The sequence below is a fragment of the Ursus arctos genome, unplaced genomic scaffold, assembly GCF_023065955.2.
Source record: "Ursus arctos isolate Adak ecotype North America unplaced genomic scaffold, UrsArc2.0 scaffold_8, whole genome shotgun sequence".
NCBI lineage: Eukaryota > Metazoa > Chordata > Mammalia > Carnivora > Ursidae > Ursus > Ursus arctos.
In genome coordinates this window covers 1,034,564-1,055,224 of record NW_026623100.1, presented here as the reverse complement: position 1 = coordinate 1,055,224, position 20,661 = coordinate 1,034,564, and the positions used below count along the sequence as shown (strand labels likewise).

The window sequence follows — 20,661 nt, the reverse complement described above, 5'->3', positions numbered from 1 at the left end:
GAAAATTAGGATTCTGAAAGGTTAAATAATGTACCCAAATCATAAAAGCTAGTAACCTGTAGACACGGGTCTGATATGTCTGCAAAGCTGATGTTCCATCCACTACTGTCCCAAGCTATAAACCAAACAAATATTCGCTGTTTGCAACAGTGAGGAACAGGGGAAGAGAAGTACAAGAGAAGAGGGAATTTCAAAGTGATGCTACCTCAAAAACTGCTATCCTACTTTTGAGTGCTAGTACCTCAGCAGACCTATGTATCCTTCCAGAGACAGACCATGCATGTATGAGCATATGTGAAAATGCAGGTGTCTTTATTTATAAAAATGGTAGTGGCCTATTGCTCTGCATTGTGGTGTTTCCCCTTAATCTCTCTTGGAGATGTTCCACTGCTCTGCAGATCTACTTCATTCCTTCAGTAGTACAGTATTCTGTTTTATATATAACAATATATAATGGATCCACAATATATGTGGATCTCTGTCTTTACTTAAGCAGTCCCCAGTCTTTAATTACAATAAACTATGCTTTGACCACATGTATGATGAAAGGGAGAACCTTACCACTGCAGCAAGAGAATAGTGTTTCTGGCATCTTAAAGTGCCCCCCCCCACCATACACATACACACACACACACACATGCACACACAGGGATTGTGAATACAATCTCACAGATACACATATATGTATCATGACTGGATTTTATAGAATGCTAACAACAATCTCCCTCTGTACATTCTGGGTAATACAAGCTATTGAAGCTGGCCTTGTGACTTAATCACTATATATACAGTGTTTCCAAATCCTGAGTACCTAACTGAACACATTGTTTCAACATGAAATGACTCTTGTCGGTTGGATGATGTCCTTATATAAAGCACACAGCAAAAGTTCTGTGATGAACACTTAGGTACTGGCTGTATTTTCACAATCTAAAAAAGTGAAAAATACATAGGCACATCAAATTGGCTTAAGGTTTTGTTTTTTGTTTTTAAGCATATATACTTCATCAAGCTCCCTTGCCCCCCACCATTGTGTGACATGTAGGCAGAAGCTCATGTCCCTCTCCTATGCCAGAACAGAAAAGTGAAAGCAAAGGAAAAAGAGCAGTGGTAGTTAGGGAGATGTGGAGAAAGGGATCATTAAAGGCCAGAGCAGTTTTCAGAGATGACAACGATATTTCAGTGAGTCAGGAAAAGTGGCATATATAGTGAGAGAGAAGGTGGCATTTATGGTAGAAAAAAAATCCCTGAGTACCAGAGGGAGGTAGAATTTAGTATCTGGAGAAAGAAAATAGTGAATATAAGAATTTGGGGGGGGGGGGGAGTTCATTGGTCTCTTGCTGAATGAATAAGGTTATAAATGAGGTTGAGAAACCGATTAGGGACAACAGATGAGTAGCTGATTGAGGAATTTTAAAGTGTTCATCTCAAGAGTCTGACTGTTGGTAAAGGCAAAGAAGTACCACAGAAAATAACTGTTTGGGGGCCCTGTTCAGAGACTTGCCTTAGATAAACTGAGTAAGACAGCAGAACATTCCATGCCCAGTGCTACCTCCTGATTGTCAAAAAATTATGGTAAGAAAAATAGCTTTGCAGTTTTAATATAATGACTAGCATATTTTTGTTAAATACTTGCTTAGTAAGCCATTTGGTTGATAAGTAAAATTTGCTTAAAAAAACAGGATAGGTTTTGTATTAGTTCATCATTAAATTTTTACTAATAAAACCTAGGTTATATTTCTGTCATTTATGTAAGTTAATTTCAAAGATCTGCTTTTGATTGTTCATTTCCTGTGTTTCTGAATACCTGCCAAAAAAAGTCTATTTAATATCTCTGTGGATAAATGTTTTGATCAGGAAGTATGAATGAGTCACACAGAAGTATTAAAAATAGTTGTTTTTAATTTTTCCACTGCCACTACATGACTAGTTGAATTTCCAAAACAAGTTTTAGAATAAAGTTTTTAACAAATTAACAAGACATTATGGAAGGTAAAATAACAAGGGGACAAGAGCTGACCAAGTCCCTCTAGTGGCAAACCCTAAATTAAAAAAAAAAAATGCAAGTGGAATTTCAGTCTGCAATATCAATGATCACTTACTATGTGTAAATCATTGTGCTGGGTACTGGGGTCTCAGGAGGAGTAAGACAGAGCCCTTGATCTTAAGAACTTACCTCAGAGAAATACAATGTCCTTGATCAATCTCATTCCAAAGAAGACTAACAAAATCACCGCCTACACTTGATTATTCAGTTTGCTTTCTCTATAGTTTTTACTTTATTTTAAATATATATACACATCATACACAAACACATATATATTTAAATCTACACACACACTACCTAGAGGGGAAAACAACATACAGTACCTTTAACTCCTGGCAAAGTCTAACACACTTTTTTTTTTTTAATTTTTTTTTTTAAAGATTTTATTTATTTATTTGACAGAGATAGAGACAGCCAGCAAGAGACGGAACACAAGCAGGGGGAGTGGGAGAGGAAGAAGCAGGCTCGTAGCGGAAGAGCCTGATGTGGGGCTCGATCCCAGATCGCCGGGATCACGCCCTGAGCCGAAGGCAGACGCTTAACCGCTGTGCCACCCAGGCGCCCCCTAACACACTTTTTTAAAGTTGTAATATATGAATCATAGAAATGTAATGAATCATAGAAAAAAGTGCCATAACATTTTGGGGTAGCTGGAGGAGGAGATGGGCACTCTACTTTCTTCAAAATTTCAGTTTGGGGAGTATGGGCAATACAACAGAGGTGGCACACAATTTGCTCTGGGGTCCTCTGGGAGACATATAGATGACTTTTTTCCTATCAGCCAATTATGGGGAAACATTTGGTGATTCCTTCACAACAGGACCTCAGATAACAAATTTCCTTATTTGTAAACATTCTTGAAACTAGCCCTCTCTCTAGGTGTAACAGAGCCTTAGAGGAACAGAAATGTGACTTGGCTTTCCCATAGTTTCATTTTAACTTTACTGTCCCACAATTTTTTTCTTTATAAAATTAATCCAAGAAATAGAACCAAAGTTTTCAAATTGTTCCCTGGTGTTTCCTGGAGCTCTTTAGGAGAAAGAAAAAAAAAGTAAGAGAGAATGGAAAGCAGAAAGCGGTCAAAATAATTACCTGGGCCTATTTTATGGGTTTCAAGAGGACAGAGTTCTTGGGCTTAAAATAATACTTTGAAAGATTTCACAAACTCATTATTTAAATGAGTTATTAACTCTTCAGATTAAGGAAACTTTTAAAATAAACGTTAAGAGTGCTGTTCTAAACTTTTCATAAAAACAAGTAATAACATTACCTGATTCTAGAAGTGGATGCTAATTACAACCCAGGGAAAAAAAGAAAGAATTCAACTGAAACCAGTAAGACTGGATAGCGTAAGGCAGAGCAACACAGCAGTCTCCTGTGTGCATGTCCTGCCTGGATCTCCCTCAGGGCAGTCTCAGTTTAGAGCAGCCTGGGGTAGTCAAAGTTCCATCAAAATACCACCTCAATGTTACCATCATCTCCAATAAATATAAAAATTAGAGGATAACTACAAAGTCTAATATTCGGCCGCAGAAGATCAAGACATCTTGACAGTGGTTCATGTAATAAAGAGTTAGGGGTATCGAGCTTAACAAAAGCTTACAGTAATGGAAGGCTGCTTAAAATAATAAATGCAATTTATTTTGAAATTACTTCCCTCCCTTTAATTAGAAATGGGAGTATTTTGGGGCACCTGGGTGGCACAGCGGTTGAGCGTCTGCCTTCGGCTCAGGGCGTGATCCCGGTGATCTGGGATCGAGCTCCACATCAGGCTCCTCCACTGTGAGCCTGCTTCTTCCTCTCCCACTCCCCCTGCTTGTGTTTCCTCTCTCACTGGCTGTCTCTATCTCTGTCGAATAAATAAATAAAAAATAAAATCTTTAAAAAAAAAAAAAAAGAAATGGGAGTATTTTATGTTTATTATAGGAAAAAATACCATTTCTAATTGTGTTATTTTTTTTAATAACACTGCAACCAACATCCCTCTTGTGGTACACTACTTGGATCTCTCTTCTAGCAAGAATTTGCCCTTTGATTACAAAGAATGCAGCTGGCTGACAGCCTCCAGCTGTGGAAAATTCTACCAGAGACCGTTTCTCCCTGGCAGCCCCTAGCCCAGGACCGAGCACAATGCTAGGTGGGCAGCTCTGTAAGTCAGAGAGCTCTCTACCGGGTTGGCCCAGACTCTGCCAGACCTGCATGGCCTCTGAGGCTCTCTCCACCAGGTTCTAGTTTCCCAGCTTCTTTCCTTTCACAGCCGTCTGCAACTGCATCAGAGCATAAAGGCTTTTCCTTTGCAGTCCTGTGTCCTCCCACTTTCTCTTTCACAGGCATTACCTCCCCTCCCTACCTCCTACCCCAAGTCTACCTCTAACACTCCTAACTTCAGCATCTGCTTTCTGGAGGATCCAAAGGGACATACTGTATTACCATCAATCACTTCGTACATTTGATAATTTCCTCATGATAAATTCCTAGAATATAATTACTGGTCAAAGGTACAAACATATTGCCAAACTGCCCCTCAGAAAGGCTATACTGACTCACATTTTCCAAAGTGAGTATGTTCAAAAAAAAAACCCGAAAAACCAAAAAATAAAATTTGTGTGTTCATTTCTTTATGTAGTCATTAATACAGGGTACTAACACTTTTTAAGTGTTTGTCAATTTGATAGGAAACATTGACATCTTAATTTGATGTCCAGTATCTTGAACATTTTTTTCAGCATATTTTCATAAATCATTAGTTCATGTTTTCCCCCACTGCCCATCGGGGTATGGCTTTTTTGCTCCTCTTATTAACAAAAGTTGTTGGATATAACTCTGTGCTTGTCATGTCTATTACAAATATCTTTTCCTGATCTGTCACTGACTTTTTCAATTTTCATAAAGCCTAATCTATCAGTCATTTCCTTTGTGGTTTCTTCCTTAAATGTAAAGATTAAAAAATCTTTTCACACCCTAAGGTTTAAAAAAAAATGCACCTAAATTTTTTCCAAGTTCTTTTAGGGTTTCATGTCTTACACATAAGTTTTTAAGCCTTCTAAAAATTACTTTCTAGCACTGTGTGAGTCAAGGCAATCTGACTTTTTCCCAACATCCTTAGCCTACTGCTCCATCAAGGAACAGCAAAGTATATTCAAACATCCATAGTCTGTTTTAGGGAAACGAATCCCTAAGGGAAAAATTAGAATGCATGAATGGCCTAGCAAGGCCAATCTGACACAGTGAGGAGAAATTACTGAAGGACTAGGGGGGGGAGCTGGTTCAAACAGTGACACAGTCATCAACTGGGCCAACAGTATAGGCAATTCCTGCACTGAGTGGGAAGAAAAACTAATCATCTTCTAGGGTCTCTTTCAACTCAATTTTATGACTGTATACCTATGAGCAAGCAATGAGGAAAAAAAGTATGTGATGTGTTGGAGAATGAAGAATGAGTCATGGAAACTACACGCTCAGACAAGGGGAAGTAAGGAAAGGCACAACAAAACTGCTAGTTGATGTGAAAAGACTTCTCAAAGCTTACTTAAATGAAAAGTAAACAGCTTGAATTCCTGGGAGAGGGAGTATGTTCCATGCAGACTGGGTAATAAAAAACCCAATCAAATTTTAAAAGTCATTTATTTACCCAGGAAAAGCATATGAGAAAAGGAGCTAAAGAAGGGGGAAGGCAGAAGAAACTCACTAAAAAGACTTAAAATTGACAAGGAATATCTGAGGAAAGAAGAATACTGAGGAATCAGTATGAAGACTATCAATACACAACTGCTTTTTATTTGTTCCACAAACATACACAATACCTACTAAAAGGCCTTCCATTTTCAGGGAAGAATAACAAACCCCATGCACTGAGGACCAAAAGTAAGTCAAATATCCCTGCAATTTAAATTTTAGTACAGTGAGAAAACAGTCTTTCAACTTATGGACAGGACACAACAGTAGCTCAGGGTATATGAATCCTGCATGGTCAGAGAAGACACTGCCAAGAAAAGGCTTGAGCAAAGACTTGAAGGAGAAATACAAATATTCCTAGCAAATGGGAAAAGAAAGTAGAGGAAGTGATGTGTGCAAAACATGCAAGTATACTTGGAATGGCTGGAAAAAAGCAGTAAGCTCATCATTTAAGCCTAAGGAGGCTTAAGGTTAAGTGCAAGGAGGACAGAAAAGGTGAGCCTGGACAAGGCAATAGGGGGCTGGACGTCCACTGTGCCTTAGAGTGAAGCCCTGCCCACCTTCAAGTGTCTTGACCTAAGGTAATTTGGTATATATTACTGTGAGGCAGGAAAGAAGACGAGATAAATCAGCACAGGTGTGATGCAATTTTGGAAATACTGAATTGAAGGTTCCCATGGGCACTCTGGATCCCTCATGGAGTCTAATCACCCAAATCTTTAGTCAAGTATATAATTAATCTAGGGTAATTTTTACATGATTATTAAAAATACAGTGGTAATTCCCATTTCTCTTGAAGTTTCCACTGATTCTCTAAGACTGGAATTCATCCATATTGGTAATTCTTCTACATTTTAGAGCACTGAAAACTCAGCCTAACTTACTTAGCCAGTCGGGCTTACTTTCCAGACTAAAGATAGTTAATGCTATATTACTACTAATAGGCTGCAGTTTAGAAGGTAGTTTTACATTTTTGTAAGTCAGAAAAAGAAATGTTTAAAAAAAAAAAAAGAAAAAAGTTGAATATCTACATTGAAATAATGACTATGGGGAATATTATTACAAAAATTGGAAGCAATAATTATGAAAATTAAGAGAAATAATATGATGTGATATTAAGTGGCAAAATAAGAATTTAAGACTGACAATGACACCATGGTTACAAGTTATTTACGCATATGAACAAGCATATACAGAGTCTGATTCTTGGAGGAAAGAGAATAAATATTACCTTTTTTCTTGATATCCATTAATATTATCACTTATGTGAATTTAACAAAGACTAAAAGAAAAAAGAAGTATTTTTCAAATATCTATAAAAATGAATTTATTCAACAAGTATGTATTGAGTGACTACTATGTTCCAGGAACTGTCCTAGGTACAGCAGATGTATAACTTAACAAAACAGAAAAAAAGTCCTGGCCATCAGGAAGCTTCCATTAGTTAGGGGAAGACAGGCATAAAACATATGCTGTGATAATAGGTTCCGTACTACAAGGGGCATCCATTAATAACAGTAAGCCTTGAAACAAAGCTCCCACAAATCCCCTCTGGGAAAAGTTTGGTCACATGTAAAATTGGTAAAATATTACTATATTCTGACTAAATTAACAAATACATAAGGAAGGCTTAATCCATTGAACCTAAGAAAAGCAGCGGGCAGAACTCTCTAGGGAACTGTGGAACAAGACACAAGCAATAAATAAGTGAAAAATTTTATTATTCCTCTTTCATCTACATTGACAAAGAGGAATATCACCCTGTGATGATGCCCTGTGCCCTCTGTAGGGCAATCCTTTTGCCGCAGGCCATACTCTCCTTTGGTACCATGGCCTCTTTAAGGCCCTACAGGATTTGACCACCATCTATCTATCTCTCCAGCTTCATCTTGTTCTTGATGCCCCCACTTTGGGCATGTTTTCAGACATGCCAAAGCTCCACCCGACCACAGGCAGGCCCTTTGCAACTGTCATTCCCTCTGCCTGGATACCCTTTCCATCCCCGGTCCCATACAAAAGTTCCTCCTTTCATGGAGCTTAGTGAAGAGGAGGCAGTTAAAGAAGAAAGCTGAGTGTGGTCAATGTTATGAGAGAGAGTGATGTGATCCAGGGCAGTCAAAGGGCTAATGGGGGGAGGGGCATATTTCCAACAAGGTGCAAATACAATTCAATGGAGAAAGGAGAGTCTTTTTAAAAAATGGTGCTGGAACAATTAGACTCCCATATGCAAAAAAGAAAAAAAAAAGGAAACTTGTACCATATACAGAAATTAACTCAAAACAGATTGTAGACCTAAAACTCTGTGGCCTTAGGTTAGACAAAAATTTCTTAGCTACAACACCAAAAGTGTGATCCATAAAGAAAAAATGATAAATTGAACCTAATAAACTAAAAACTTTTGCTCTTCAAAACAAACTGTTAAGAGAATGAAAACACAAGACACATACTTTGATGATACATTTGTAAGTCATTTATCTCAAAAAGGACTTATATGAGAAATACATATATATTGAAAACTTGTACAACTAAATAATTACACAACAAATTAATTTAAAATATGGGAAAAGTTTTGAACACACACTTCACCAAGAATAGAGGGATGGCAAATAAGCACATGACAAGATGCTCAACATCATCAGTCATTAAGTAAAGTCAAATAAATCACGAGATTATCACTACACACCTATCAAAATGACTTTTTAAAAAACTGACACAGTAAAGATGCAGAGCCACAAGGGCTCTCAGTCATTGGTGGGAATACAAATTGGTACAAAAATTTTGGAAAACATTTGACAGTTTCTTAAATTAAATAAACACTTACCATTCCACTCAGCAATCTTACTCTGAGATAACCCAGGTGAAAGGAAAAGTTATATTCACATAAAAACCTGTATGTGAATGTAACCAGTAACTTCATTCAAAACTGGAAACAGCCCAAATGTTCCTCAAATGGAGAAAGAATGAACAAACTCAATTGTGACACATCCATACAATAGAATAACGCTCAGCAATAAAAAGGAACATGCAACAACAGGGACAAATCTCAAAAGTATTACATTCAGTGAAAGAAGCCAGCTCAAAAGCTATGGTAATTCCATACATAGAACACTGTTAAAGGCAAAACTAAATAGGGGCAGAAAACTGATCAGTGATTGTGAGAGATCAGGAGGAAGACTACAAAGAAGCACAAAGGAACAGGGGGTTGGACAGTGATAGAACAGTTCTATATCTTTGATTGTGGTTGTGGTTACACAACTGTATGTGTTCATCAAAACTCATGGAGCTTTATACTAAAAAAGGGTAAATATCACTACACACATATTATACCTCAACAAAAAACTTAATTCATGAAAATATAACAAAATTTTCTAACTAAACATACGTAATCAATACAGGCGAAGCAGTAGCTAACAAAAACTTAGAACATCTGAGGATAAACTAAGTAATTAAGACTAACATATCTGTAAGCAGCAATAAAAAAAGTAAATATACACCAAAATAAGCAAATGCAAAAGGAGATTAAAATATTTTCTCCAACTGTTCAAATTACAATTGAGCAGTAGGTTCTTTTGGCTCTCAGAGTTATGTCAAAATTGTAAATTATATTTCTTTGCTATGCAACAGAATCTCTGTTACTATATGACAAGCGGCCTATCTTCTCCCAAAACAGACAGCCCTAGAAATGCTCTCAACGGTCCATGTCACAGTAGAGAAGAGTTAACATGACATCAGTATAAACATATGGCTTAAGAAGGCTGTTAGAATTAACTGCTTATGGTGGCAACAGATGCAAACTGCTGGAGCACAAAGTAACTGCCAAAGCCCCATATGAGGGCCTGGGATGAGGAGATACATGACAACATGAACAAAACAAGATTTCTCTGGGGGCGCCTGGGTGGGTCAGTCAGTTGGGCATCTGCCTTTGGCTCAGGTCATGATCCTGGAGTCCTGGGATCTAGCCCTGCATCAGGCTCCCTGCTCAGCAGGGAGTCTGCTTCTCCCTCTGCCCCCCCCCCCGGCTCTGTTCTCTCTCTCGCTCTCTCTCTCTCTCTCTGCCTCTCTCTCTCAAGTGAATAAATAAAATCTTCAAAAAACAAAACAGGATATCTCAACAAAATTTGAGAAAGGTAACCCTCATCCCCCCAAAATGGAATAACAGTACTGAGCTCCTAGGGTTAGGATGATAAATGTGATAATACAACCAATGTACTTGTCACAGTGAAGGCACTTTAGCATTCGGTAGCATTCAATTATCCCAGTGGATATACTCAAAGCAGCAAAGGAGAAATCCATATAAAAACGTATCTCAAGAGGCACCTGGGTGGCGCAGTTGGTTAAGCATCTGACTCTTGGTCTCCGCTCAGGTCAGGATCTCAGGGTCATGGGATCCAGGCCCAAGCCCAATCGGGCTCTGCGCTCAGCACGGAGTCTGCTTGAGATTCTCTCTCCCTCTGCCCCTCTTGCTCATGCTCTCTCTCTCTCTCTAATAAATAAATAAATCTTTAGGAAAAAAATTTTAAAATGTATCTTGAATATTTTAATGTTTGCGAAGATCTTTAGAGATTACTGGACCGCTAAAGGAAGTAAAAGTATGTCCAAAGAAGTTGAAAGTAATAGCTAAAGTTCCCTTTAGTTTTTTAAAACCATACCTAAAAAAATTTAAAGGGAAGTTTTTCGTGATTAGTAAATACAATTAAAAGGCATCTCATGTTATTTTAAGATTGGGTATACGGACTGAGTCTGAGATACTGAATCTTCTTCCTACCTAAAATATCCAGCCAGTTCTTCTAATCTATGGCCATCTCTTCCTTTAATACTTATTCAATATTGAACTTTTGCAAAGTCTTCCATATATACATTAAAACTAGCATAAATCATAATCTCACAAATAGGTTGTATTTTCCAAAAGTTCATTTTAGTAATAAGCTTCTTAAATTTAGAATAAAGTTTCCATAGAAACAATATTATAAATGGAATTCAGGTCCTGAGTAGGTTCACAAATGCCTTATTTATCTACCTATGATATACAAACAATTTACAGTCTGAGACAGTTTTCAAATCCGGCAGCTAACTAAGAAGAAAGCATATTCGTTGCCCTCTTCCTAGAAAGACCAACTCTAGATCATGCATTTGTAATGGAGATATTACCTAACCCACAGAAAGGTAGTGGAAATCAGTCCAGGGGACATGAAAAACCACAAAATCAATGGTTTGTAGCCCTCCTAGGCTCAACCTACTTGAAAGAATTATTCTTTGGTATTGAATTCCTCTTATCGGGGAGAACTTAAAAGTTATTCAATTAATTACGTTAATTAATTTTAAAAGATTAATTAAATCTCTTATTAACTAAACTTGATTTAAATTTAATTTTTCTCCTTAAGGGGCAAAAATGAAAATAAAAGGTTGAGAAATACTACTCTAGGTAAACCTTGAGACAGGCCATGTTCGCTGTTTTGTCTTTTCCCACCGTGCTTTTGCAGCGCTCTCCCATGCTGTCCCGCCCACTCCAGTCTCTTCCCCCAGTCTGGCCCTAAATTGAAACTGCCCACCTGTATTCACTCCTAATGGATTCCCTTTCTGGATTCCCGAGACCTCACTAGGGGTTCGGAAAGCGACCCACTACTTTCTAGAGCTAGCTATACTTTCACAAGAGAAGAAAAGACTTTTTAATGAGTGGACTTCATGCAGTATAAATGGGAAAATGCTGAAGATCATACTGGAGGTGGGGGATAATTCAATGTCTTTGTTTTTGAAGCCCTGACTCATTGCTCTGCAGACTAAGCAGTAAAAGCTACGGATTTGTCAAAGAGGACAATTTTTCATTCACGTATATAGGACTACCCTAGTTAGCAACTCCTGTTAAAAACAAAGCTCCTTTATAACAGACATCTTTTTATTTTCAAAAATCATTCGAGCGATTCTGGCTTAATCCACAGCTCAAAGTAATGTTCCAGCTAAACAGTATACATACAACTAGGCAAAATATTGCTGTGCACAACTTATATTTGTCTATGAATAAAACAGCATACAGATGACTCACAAAATATCTTTCTACACATATAGGCTAACCAGAACAATAGGACTCCTTGCTGTCTCTATAAGTATAGCCCACACAGAGAGTAGGATAAACTTGAACTGGGTCTAAAGAGGAGAGGGGAAAGGAGATCAGAGATGTCTGACAATTCTCCCATCTTCTCCTTGGTAAACCCCTTGGTAATGTGACAGCAGGCTGCCTAAAACTAGCTTGAAGGGGCTGAGACTCCCATCATACCTGGCAAGGACCTGCAGGGCTGGGTCATCCTCCTGGTCTCACCCCACATCCAAATCTCAAACACAACTGTCTCTTCTCCTTTCCCCTAACCACAGCCCCTTCTTCTTCCTATGTATATATTACTTTGTTCAACATACAGTATCATTTTAGTTTATATTTCAATTTATTACTCTGGTCTGACATCCCAGCAAATAACCCTAGGCCTCCTATACAATTTCTACTTCTGATCATAAGGATTTTGGAACACAACTTTTGTTAACTAAATGATTACCACGCAATCTCTACTATACCGCTGTATACTTTTCTGTCAGTTATCTCAGGCCTAAATATCAGAGTATGTAGGGTTCTCTATATGGAAAAGGATTTGGGACAGCCTTCAATAGAGTATGGCTGAGAAGATATATATTTATTCCTCTCCCCTAACAGAGGCTCTATAGCCTTAGGTCTCTCCTATTCTTATCAGAGAAACTACTTTCTGTCACTTGAGTCTCCCAGCATCTTCCCTTATAACAGAAAGAAGGACTGAAATTCTAAAGCCTGCGGTCATTCTCCTCAGTTTATATCTCCCCAAGGGTGAATTTCAAATCTTTCCCATGCTGTTTGACTTTACCTTCCTTTCTAGTATCAATACCCAGTTCACTTTTTAAAATTTTCCCCGACAACTTATTTATTCCACAATTTAAAACTGTCTAGTGTCTGAAAAAACAGACTGAAAGAAATCTGAAAATTCTAAAACTCCCAATGTAGTCAATTCGCAGTTACTGAGAGAATATGGTAACCCTGTTTCTCCAAACACAAGGTCTAAAGGGATCATGGTATTTAGAAAGATCACTGGCACTGCTGCAGAATATCCAGGACTCAAGACTTTTCTAACTAGGTAAAATTGTAAATCACACACCTTCATTTGTCTATGATAACAAGGTTTGTAGGTAGCCAAAGGGAAACCTGCACATTTGATGTGACATTATTTAAGCAAAACGAACAAGAAAAAGGGGGGTACCAAAATGTAAGTCTGAACAACTTTAAGACTGGCAAACAAAATTCACCTTCAAAATGTCATGTCCTGGAACAAGCTGTTTCAGCAAACTCCTCAGTGAAAAATCTCAAGACTTGCTGAGAAATACAGAGAAAGCAGTTAATTTCAAATTGTAACTGCCAAAGACAAAATTTCAAAGATGGGAAGAATATTGGAGCAAAATATGCATATTTACTAAAAGTCTAAGTGCTATATCCCAATCTACAAAATCATATTTATTTAAAAGGTATTTAAAATTAGTTTTTAATCTTTTATTTATGTTGTTGAGACTATAAGAAATGTGATTCCTATTTCTGTGATCTTCAAATCAGTAGCAGATACAAATCTTACAAGGCGTTAAATAAATTTTTTTTTAAGATTTTTTATTTATTTGACAGAGAGACACAGCGAGAGAGGGAACACAAGCAGGGGAAGTGGGAGAGGGAGAAGCAGGCTTCCTGCTGAGCAGGAAGCCCGATGTGGAGCTCGATCTCAGGACCCTGGGATCATGACTTGAGCCGAAGGCAGACGCTTAACGACTGAGCCACCCAGGCGCCCAATAAATTTTTGAAATAAAGCATCATTTAAATCAAACTTCCTTCCAGATATGAGAAGAAAGTGTAAAAATCAAAGTTCTTACTGAGAGAGCTCTGAAAATCAGGTATGTTGTATTAGGAGTACTTAAAATCTTAAGCAGAGAAAATTAGATTTAATATGGTTAAAAATGGGGGTTGATACATATTCCTGAAAGAGGAAATCTATTCTGTAGTAAAATGTAAAATTTTTAAAGCACTGCTCTCCCACACACTAAAATACATACATACATACCAATACAAATAGGTAGTCTGGGACTATGTCAGGATCAAAACCAGTCTGGGAATGCCTAAAAGGTATGACATTATCTGTGTCCAGCCTGGTGGAAGGCGGAGCTTCATAAAAGCATAAATGCAGACCAAGAAATAGCTCCTGGCTGCCTGTAAGAATTTATAATTTATGCATTTAACATTCAACAAGAATAAAACAATTCAAGGTGAACTTATTTTCCACATAAAGAATAAGCAGCATCTGTCCTCAACAATATATAATCACGGCTATGAAGGATACAAAGAATATTACAGGTTGCTCTTCCTGAAGACAGATCATTTAATAGAGGAGAAAAATGCAAGGCTCATTAAAACTTAATTGATGCAAAAAGTTAAGTAGCAATACAAAACATAAGTTAGGAGGTATTACAAGGTACCATATGACTAAGCGGCAAATGAGCAGTACAACAGATTGTCAAGGATTAGGATTCTCTGGGAAAGCTTCAGAGAAGGTGGGACAGGAACCTGGTCTTTCATTATCCTATAATGATTATAGGATCTGGATCAGTGGGAAAGAAGGACGTCTCTCCAGGTGGAGAAATGGAAACACAACAAGGCACTGAGGTGGTAATTAATTCCAGGACATGGAAGTAAAGAATTAAGAATCACAACTTTGAAATAGAAACTAAAAAAAAGAGGAAAGCCTATAAGATACAAATATTATCTTCACTGAAGGATAACTAAAAAAGAAACATAAAAGAGTTCAGAAACATTACAACTGAAAGAGAAATTCAAAATGCAGATAAGAGTTGGAGAAAATTCAGACACCATTTAGAAGTTTTGGGAAGGATAATCTGGAAAAGCAGGAAATTCTAAGTGCTTTTCTCAGGAGACAGAAAAGATAGTCAACATTATTTCAAGATCTACTATTGCAGTCAGCAATAAATAACTATACAGTTAAGATCTCTTGAATCATAACACTTATGCAATTACTAATAAGGGACATGCAGGAGACAGTAGCAGAAACAATATGGCCAAGAGCAAATCTCACCATCACCAGCTGTAATTCCTTGAGCAAAATATGAAACTTCCCTGAGTCTTGATGTTCTCCTCTCTTAAAAAAAAAAAAAAAAAGAAGTCTGAAAACCTGAGTATCAAGTGAGATTAACATAGCTCTTTAAAAAATAAAGGCAGAATGAAAATGAAAATACAACATACCTAAATTTGTGGGACATAGCTAAAGCCATGCTGTGAGGGAAATTCACACCACCAAGTCCATATATATTAGAAAGGAGGAAAAGTCTCAAATCAGTGATCTAAGGTCTACCCTCAAAAACTTAGAAAAAGAAGAGCAAAATAAACCGAGAACAAGCAAAAAAAAAAAAAAAAAAAGGAAATAAAGGTAAGATCAGAAATAAGTTATATTTAAAATAGGAAAACAATAGAGAAAAAAATCAATTAACTATAAAGCTGGTTCTTTGAAAAGACAGATGAAATTGACAAACTTCTAAGCAAGATGGACCAAGAAAGACAGAAGACACAAATTAACCCTATTAGAAATGTTACAGGGAACATCATTACAGACCCTGAAGACATCAAAATGATAATAAAGGGAATATTATGAACAACTCTATACACATAAATTTGACAACTTGGAAGGAGTGGGTCATCAAATCACCCATTACCACAATTCCCCCAATAAGAAATAATATTAATAGCCACATAACTACTAAGGATTAATTAAGTCTGTAATTCTAAAACTGTAAAAAAGAAACCTCCAGGCCCGGATGGTTTCACTGAAGAAGGCTACCAAACATTTAAAGAGGAATTAACACCACCAATTCTACACAATCTCTTCTAGAAAAAGAAACGGAGGGAACACTTCCCAATTAATTTTATGAAGCGATTATTACTCTGACACCAGACCAAGACAATATAAAAACCTACAGACCAATATCCCTCATGAATTGAAAGAACATCTACAAAAAATCTACATCTGTGATGAAAGACTGCTTTCCCCTCAACATCAAAACAAAGCAAGGGCATCTATTCGTACCGTTCTTATTCAAATGATGCTTCAAGTCCTAAGCATCACAAATAAGGCAGCAAGAAACGGCAAACAGAAAGAAAGAAATAAAACGGTCTTTATGCGTAAGTGACACGATATTCTATGAAGACCATCCCAAGGAATCTACTAGGAATCCCAACTCCAAGAATAAATTAATTCAGCAAGGTCAAAGGACACAAGATAAACACAAAAATCAACTGTATTTCTATATGTTAACAATGAATATGTGCATGATAAAATTAAAAATACAATTTACAATTGCTTAAAAAAATGAAATGGGTGTAAATCCAACATGCAAGACTTGTATGCTGAAAACTACATAATGCTGATGAAAGACATGAAAGAAAATGTAAAGAAATGGGGAGAGATATCATGTCTGTAAATTGGAAGACTCAACATACTAGAGATTTTAATTCTCCCTAAATTGATATACAGATTTAATGTAATCCCTATCAAAATCCTAGCAAAATTCTTTGTAGATATAGACAAGACTACTCCAAAATTTATAATGAAAGGCAAAGGTACTATAATAACCAAAATAATTTTTGAAAAAAGAAGAATAGGGATGCCTGGGTGGCTCAGTCGGTTAAGCATCTGCCTTCAGCTCAGGTCATGATCCCAGGGTCCTGGGATCAAGCCCCGTGTTGGGCTCCCTGCTCAGCAGGGAGCCTGCTTCTCCTTCTTTTCCCTGCCTGTGCTCTCTCTCGCTATCTCTGTGTCTCTCTCTTTCAAATAAATAAATAAATAATCTTAAAAAAAAAAAAAAAAGAAAGAAAGAAAAGAAAAAATAAGAATAAAGTGAGAGGTATCAGTCCACTCTATTTCAAGACTTATACAGCTACAAGAATCAAGACTATGTGCTAATTGGGACCCAGAAATAGATCCACACAAGTATACTCAACTTGTTTTTTGACAAAGTGCAAAAGCAATTCAATAGAGGACAGATAACATTTTTAACAAATGGTGTTGGAGCATCCATAAGCCAAAAAATGACACTTGATCTAAGTCTTACACCTTATACACAAATTAACTCAAAACATGCCATGGGCTTGGGGCTCCTGGGTGGCTCAGTCAGTTAAGAGTCCAACTCTTGATTTCAGCTCACATCATGATCTTAGGGTTAGGAGATGGAGCCCTAGAGGGGGCTCCACCCTCAAGTCTGCTTGAGATTCTCTCTTTCCTTTCCCTCTGCCCCTCCCTCTGTTCACACTCTCTCTAAAATAATTAAATAAAATCTTTTTTGAAAAATGGGTCATGGGCTTAAATGTAAAATAGTAAACTATAAAACTTCTAGGAAAAAAAATGAGAAAATGTTTGGGATCTAGGGTTAGGCAAAGAGTTCTAAGGCTTCACACCAGAAGTATAATCCATTGGAGGAAAAATTGTTAAAACAGATTTTATCAAAATTCAAAACTTTTGTTCTGCAAAGAGCCTTTTAAGAGGACAAGAAAAAAAAACAACAGACTGAGAGAAAAACAGCTGCAAACTACATATCAAGAAAGGACCAGTATCAGACGTATTTTTAAAGAAGAAAAAAAACCCTCTAAAATCAACAGTAAAAAAATCCAATTAGCAAATGCTAAAGAAATGAAGAGACACGTGTTGTGAGGAGCACTAGGTGTTATATACAACTAATGAACTGTTGGACTCTACATCAAAAACTAATGATATGTTGGCCAACTGAACATAAGAAAAAAAAAAGAAATGAAGAGACATTTCACTGAAGAGAATATGCAGATGACAAATAAGCCCATGAAAAGATGGTAAACAACATTAACCATTAGGGAAATGCAGATTAAAATCACATACCTCTCATATATACACATATATCTATCAAAATGTCTAAATAAAAAATAGAAACACTAAGTGCTGATGAGGATATGGGGAGACTGACCCCACATACATTGCTAGTGGGAATGTAAAATAGTGCAGAAACTCTGGAAAACAATTTTAACAGTTTCTCATCAAAACTAAACATGCGGGACACCTGGGTGGCTCAATCGGTTAGGCGTCTGCCTTCAGCTCAGGTCATGATCTGATGGGAGTCCCGCACTGGGCTCCTTGCTCAGTGGGGAGCCTGCTTCCCCCTCTGTCTGCTGCTCCCCCTGCTCTCTCTCTCTGTCTCTCTGACAAATAAATAAATAAAATCTTTAAAAACAAAACAAAAACAATAAACCTAAACATGCAACTGCCATGTGAACCAGCAACTATACTCCTGGGCATTTATTCCAGAGAAATGAAGATTTCTGTTACATGACATGTTACTGTACTGGAATGTTTATAGCAACATTATTCCTAGTAGCCCACATTGGAAACAACTAGGTCTTCAAACAAAGTGTAGTACATCCATACCATGGATACTACTCAGCAATTAAAAGGAGCAAACTAATGATACATGCAACCAGCTGGATGAAATTTCCAGAGAATTATGCTCTGAATCCCAAAAAGTTCCATACTATGTGATTCTGTTATATAACAGTCTTGAAATGAGAAAATTATAGAACTGAAAAACAGATTAGTGGTTGTCAGGGGCTAAGGAGGAAGTGGGAAAAATGAATATAAATGGACAACCTGAGGGTCCTGGGATAATGGAAAGTTCTCTATCTTCACAGTATCAATGGCAATGTCCTGGTTGTAGTCTTGTACTATGGTTTTATAAGATGTAATTATTGAAGAAAACTGGATAAAGGGTACAGGGGATCTCTGTTATTTACCAACTGCACGACTACATCTGAATCCTCAATTACCTCAAAATAAAAAGTTTAATTAGAAAGGTAGTATTATTGAAAAAAGTACAGCAATTGACAAGAAATCCAACACCAGTTAAAGGAAGTGCTCTCTTTAGCCCGTTTGATTCTGAAGATTACTCTGAATCACAGTTTATAAAACACATTATCCTCACCTACACATGCACACCAAGCAACTGTAACACAATTCAGACAAAAACTGAGATTTCTCTAAACACGTGATGAAAGTCGAAAGAGACCTGGGCTGTATCAGGTATGTCGAAAAATCCTTATCCAGGCTCTATCAAAGAAATTGGCTGTATAACTTCCACACATCTCCTTACCTCTATGGCTACAATTCAAACTCTGTTCCTACTATCTAAACTAATTTAGGAGATTGCTTAGACCAGTAGTTCCAAAACGTTTTGGTCTCAGGCCCCCAAAGAGCTTTCACCTACCTCGATTAAAACCATTAATATTTACAGTATCAGTAATTAAAAGAGAATTTTTTTAAAAAAGACAAGTACACATATTAGCCCTCAGAATGATGAGGTCATTCCACCTCATGTAGTCTCTGGAAAACTCAATGTATACTCAGAAAGAGGGTGAAAAGGGCAAATAATTGCTTGGTATTGTTATGAAAATAATTGTGACCACACTTTAAGAAACACTGGCTTACTATCAAATGAGGTAAATATTTAAGTGATTTTAAAAGTATAAAACATTGAACAAATCATTGAACAAAACATACATTCTTTTAACGTTCAAGGGTGCCAAGGCAAAAAAAAAACAAAAAACTCAAATCCTCATGGAGGACAACTTGGACAAGCGCACAATTGGTAAAAAGAGGGAGCTTCTTAAAGTCCAAGGAAGCTGGGCTCCAGTGAGTACAGTAAGAGAAGCGAGTACAACCGTAAAATACTACACCACTATTTTATTAATCTGCTCTGTGCGTCCAAAACCGTTATAAAAATGATGGACCCACAATCGCTGTTTCAGATTTAACTTCTGGCGAGACAAGGAAGCACGGCAAAAACTTCCAGCCACTCCAGCACCGCACTCTCAGCGAGCTGTGGGGGTCCGCCCTGGGCCCCGCTTCTGGGGGCGAGCGACGGCCCCGCCAGGCGTCTCCCGCGCTGCAGCAGGAGAAAGAGCACCCCTCCTCCCCACCCGGGTGGGACCAGCCGGCCGCGGGAGCCCGGGAGCACCAGGCAAGTGGGCAGTAGGGGCCGAAGAGGGGCGCGGCTCACAATCCCCGCCTGGACTGGACGCGGCCGGGACTGGGCTGCGGGCCCCGAGCCCCAGGCGGAGGAAATTACGCTGGGACCCCGGGAAAGGCGGGGCGGGGGTCCTGGGAGTCGGGTCCCGGGGGAGGGGGAAGCGCTGGGCAGCGGAGGGGGCGTGAGGGGCGGACCGGGACTCACCAGGTGCCGCGCCACCTCAGAGGTCATGGTTCCGAGCAGTGCTGAGCGAAGGCGGCGGTCCCAGTGAAGCGGGGATCTCAGCCCCGGCCCCCGAGCCGAGCGTCCCGACCACTAACGGAGCGAAGGGGGGCCGGGAGGGGTGGAACGCGCTGGGCGAGGGCCGGAGGCGGGTGTAACGGGCGGGGCCGGCCTCCGCCGGGGCGTGGGGGAGGGTGGTAGCGTTGGGGGGGTTGTCCGGGGAAAGGGGAGGAGCCAAGCCTAGTAGCCTCAGTGACGCGAGGGCGCAGAGCCGGAGGGCGGAGGCCCCACCAGGCGGGGCGCGCGCCATTAACCGCGCCAAATCGTTGAGTGCGCGCGCGAAGCGAGCCTCTCACAGGACTGCCCCTCGACGTCTCAGAGAACGACAAATCCATGCAGGGGGAGGGTGACTGGAGGAGATTCGGGACCTGAGGAAGAAGATGCGAGGAAACATGTCGGCCAGCGAACAGCAGCGGGCGGGTGCAGTGATTGTGGACCCGCGCGAAGGCCGGAAGTGGGCGGGCCATGGGGCGGGGAGGGGGCGTGCCCGCCGGCGGCCGGCGGGAGCCGAGCTGGCGGCCAGCGCGGGGACCGGAAGTGGGCGGGCTCGAGGG

General features: G+C 38.9%; 1 protein-coding gene across 4 annotated transcripts in view; it reads right to left on the bottom strand.

The window, feature by feature from the left end:
* SEPTIN10 (septin 10) overlaps positions 1-20,572 on the bottom strand; it is a 59,355-nt gene extending 38,783 nt beyond the window's left edge. The window contains exons 1-2 of one of the 4 annotated variants that reach the window (XM_026516213.4): positions 20,030-20,552; positions 14,863-14,925 (exon numbers count right to left, since the gene is read on the bottom strand). In XM_026516213.4, the coding sequence (XP_026371998.2) occupies positions 14,863-14,925; positions 20,030-20,056 (90 nt within the window). In that variant the 5' untranslated portion in view covers positions 20,057-20,552. Of the gene's footprint in view, positions 1-14,862; positions 14,926-20,029 lie in introns of those variants that run through there. The other 3 variants (XM_048222652.2, XM_044379169.3, XM_044379173.3) reach the window with 3 other exon arrangements.
* Positions 20,573-20,661: the final 89 nt, after the last annotated feature.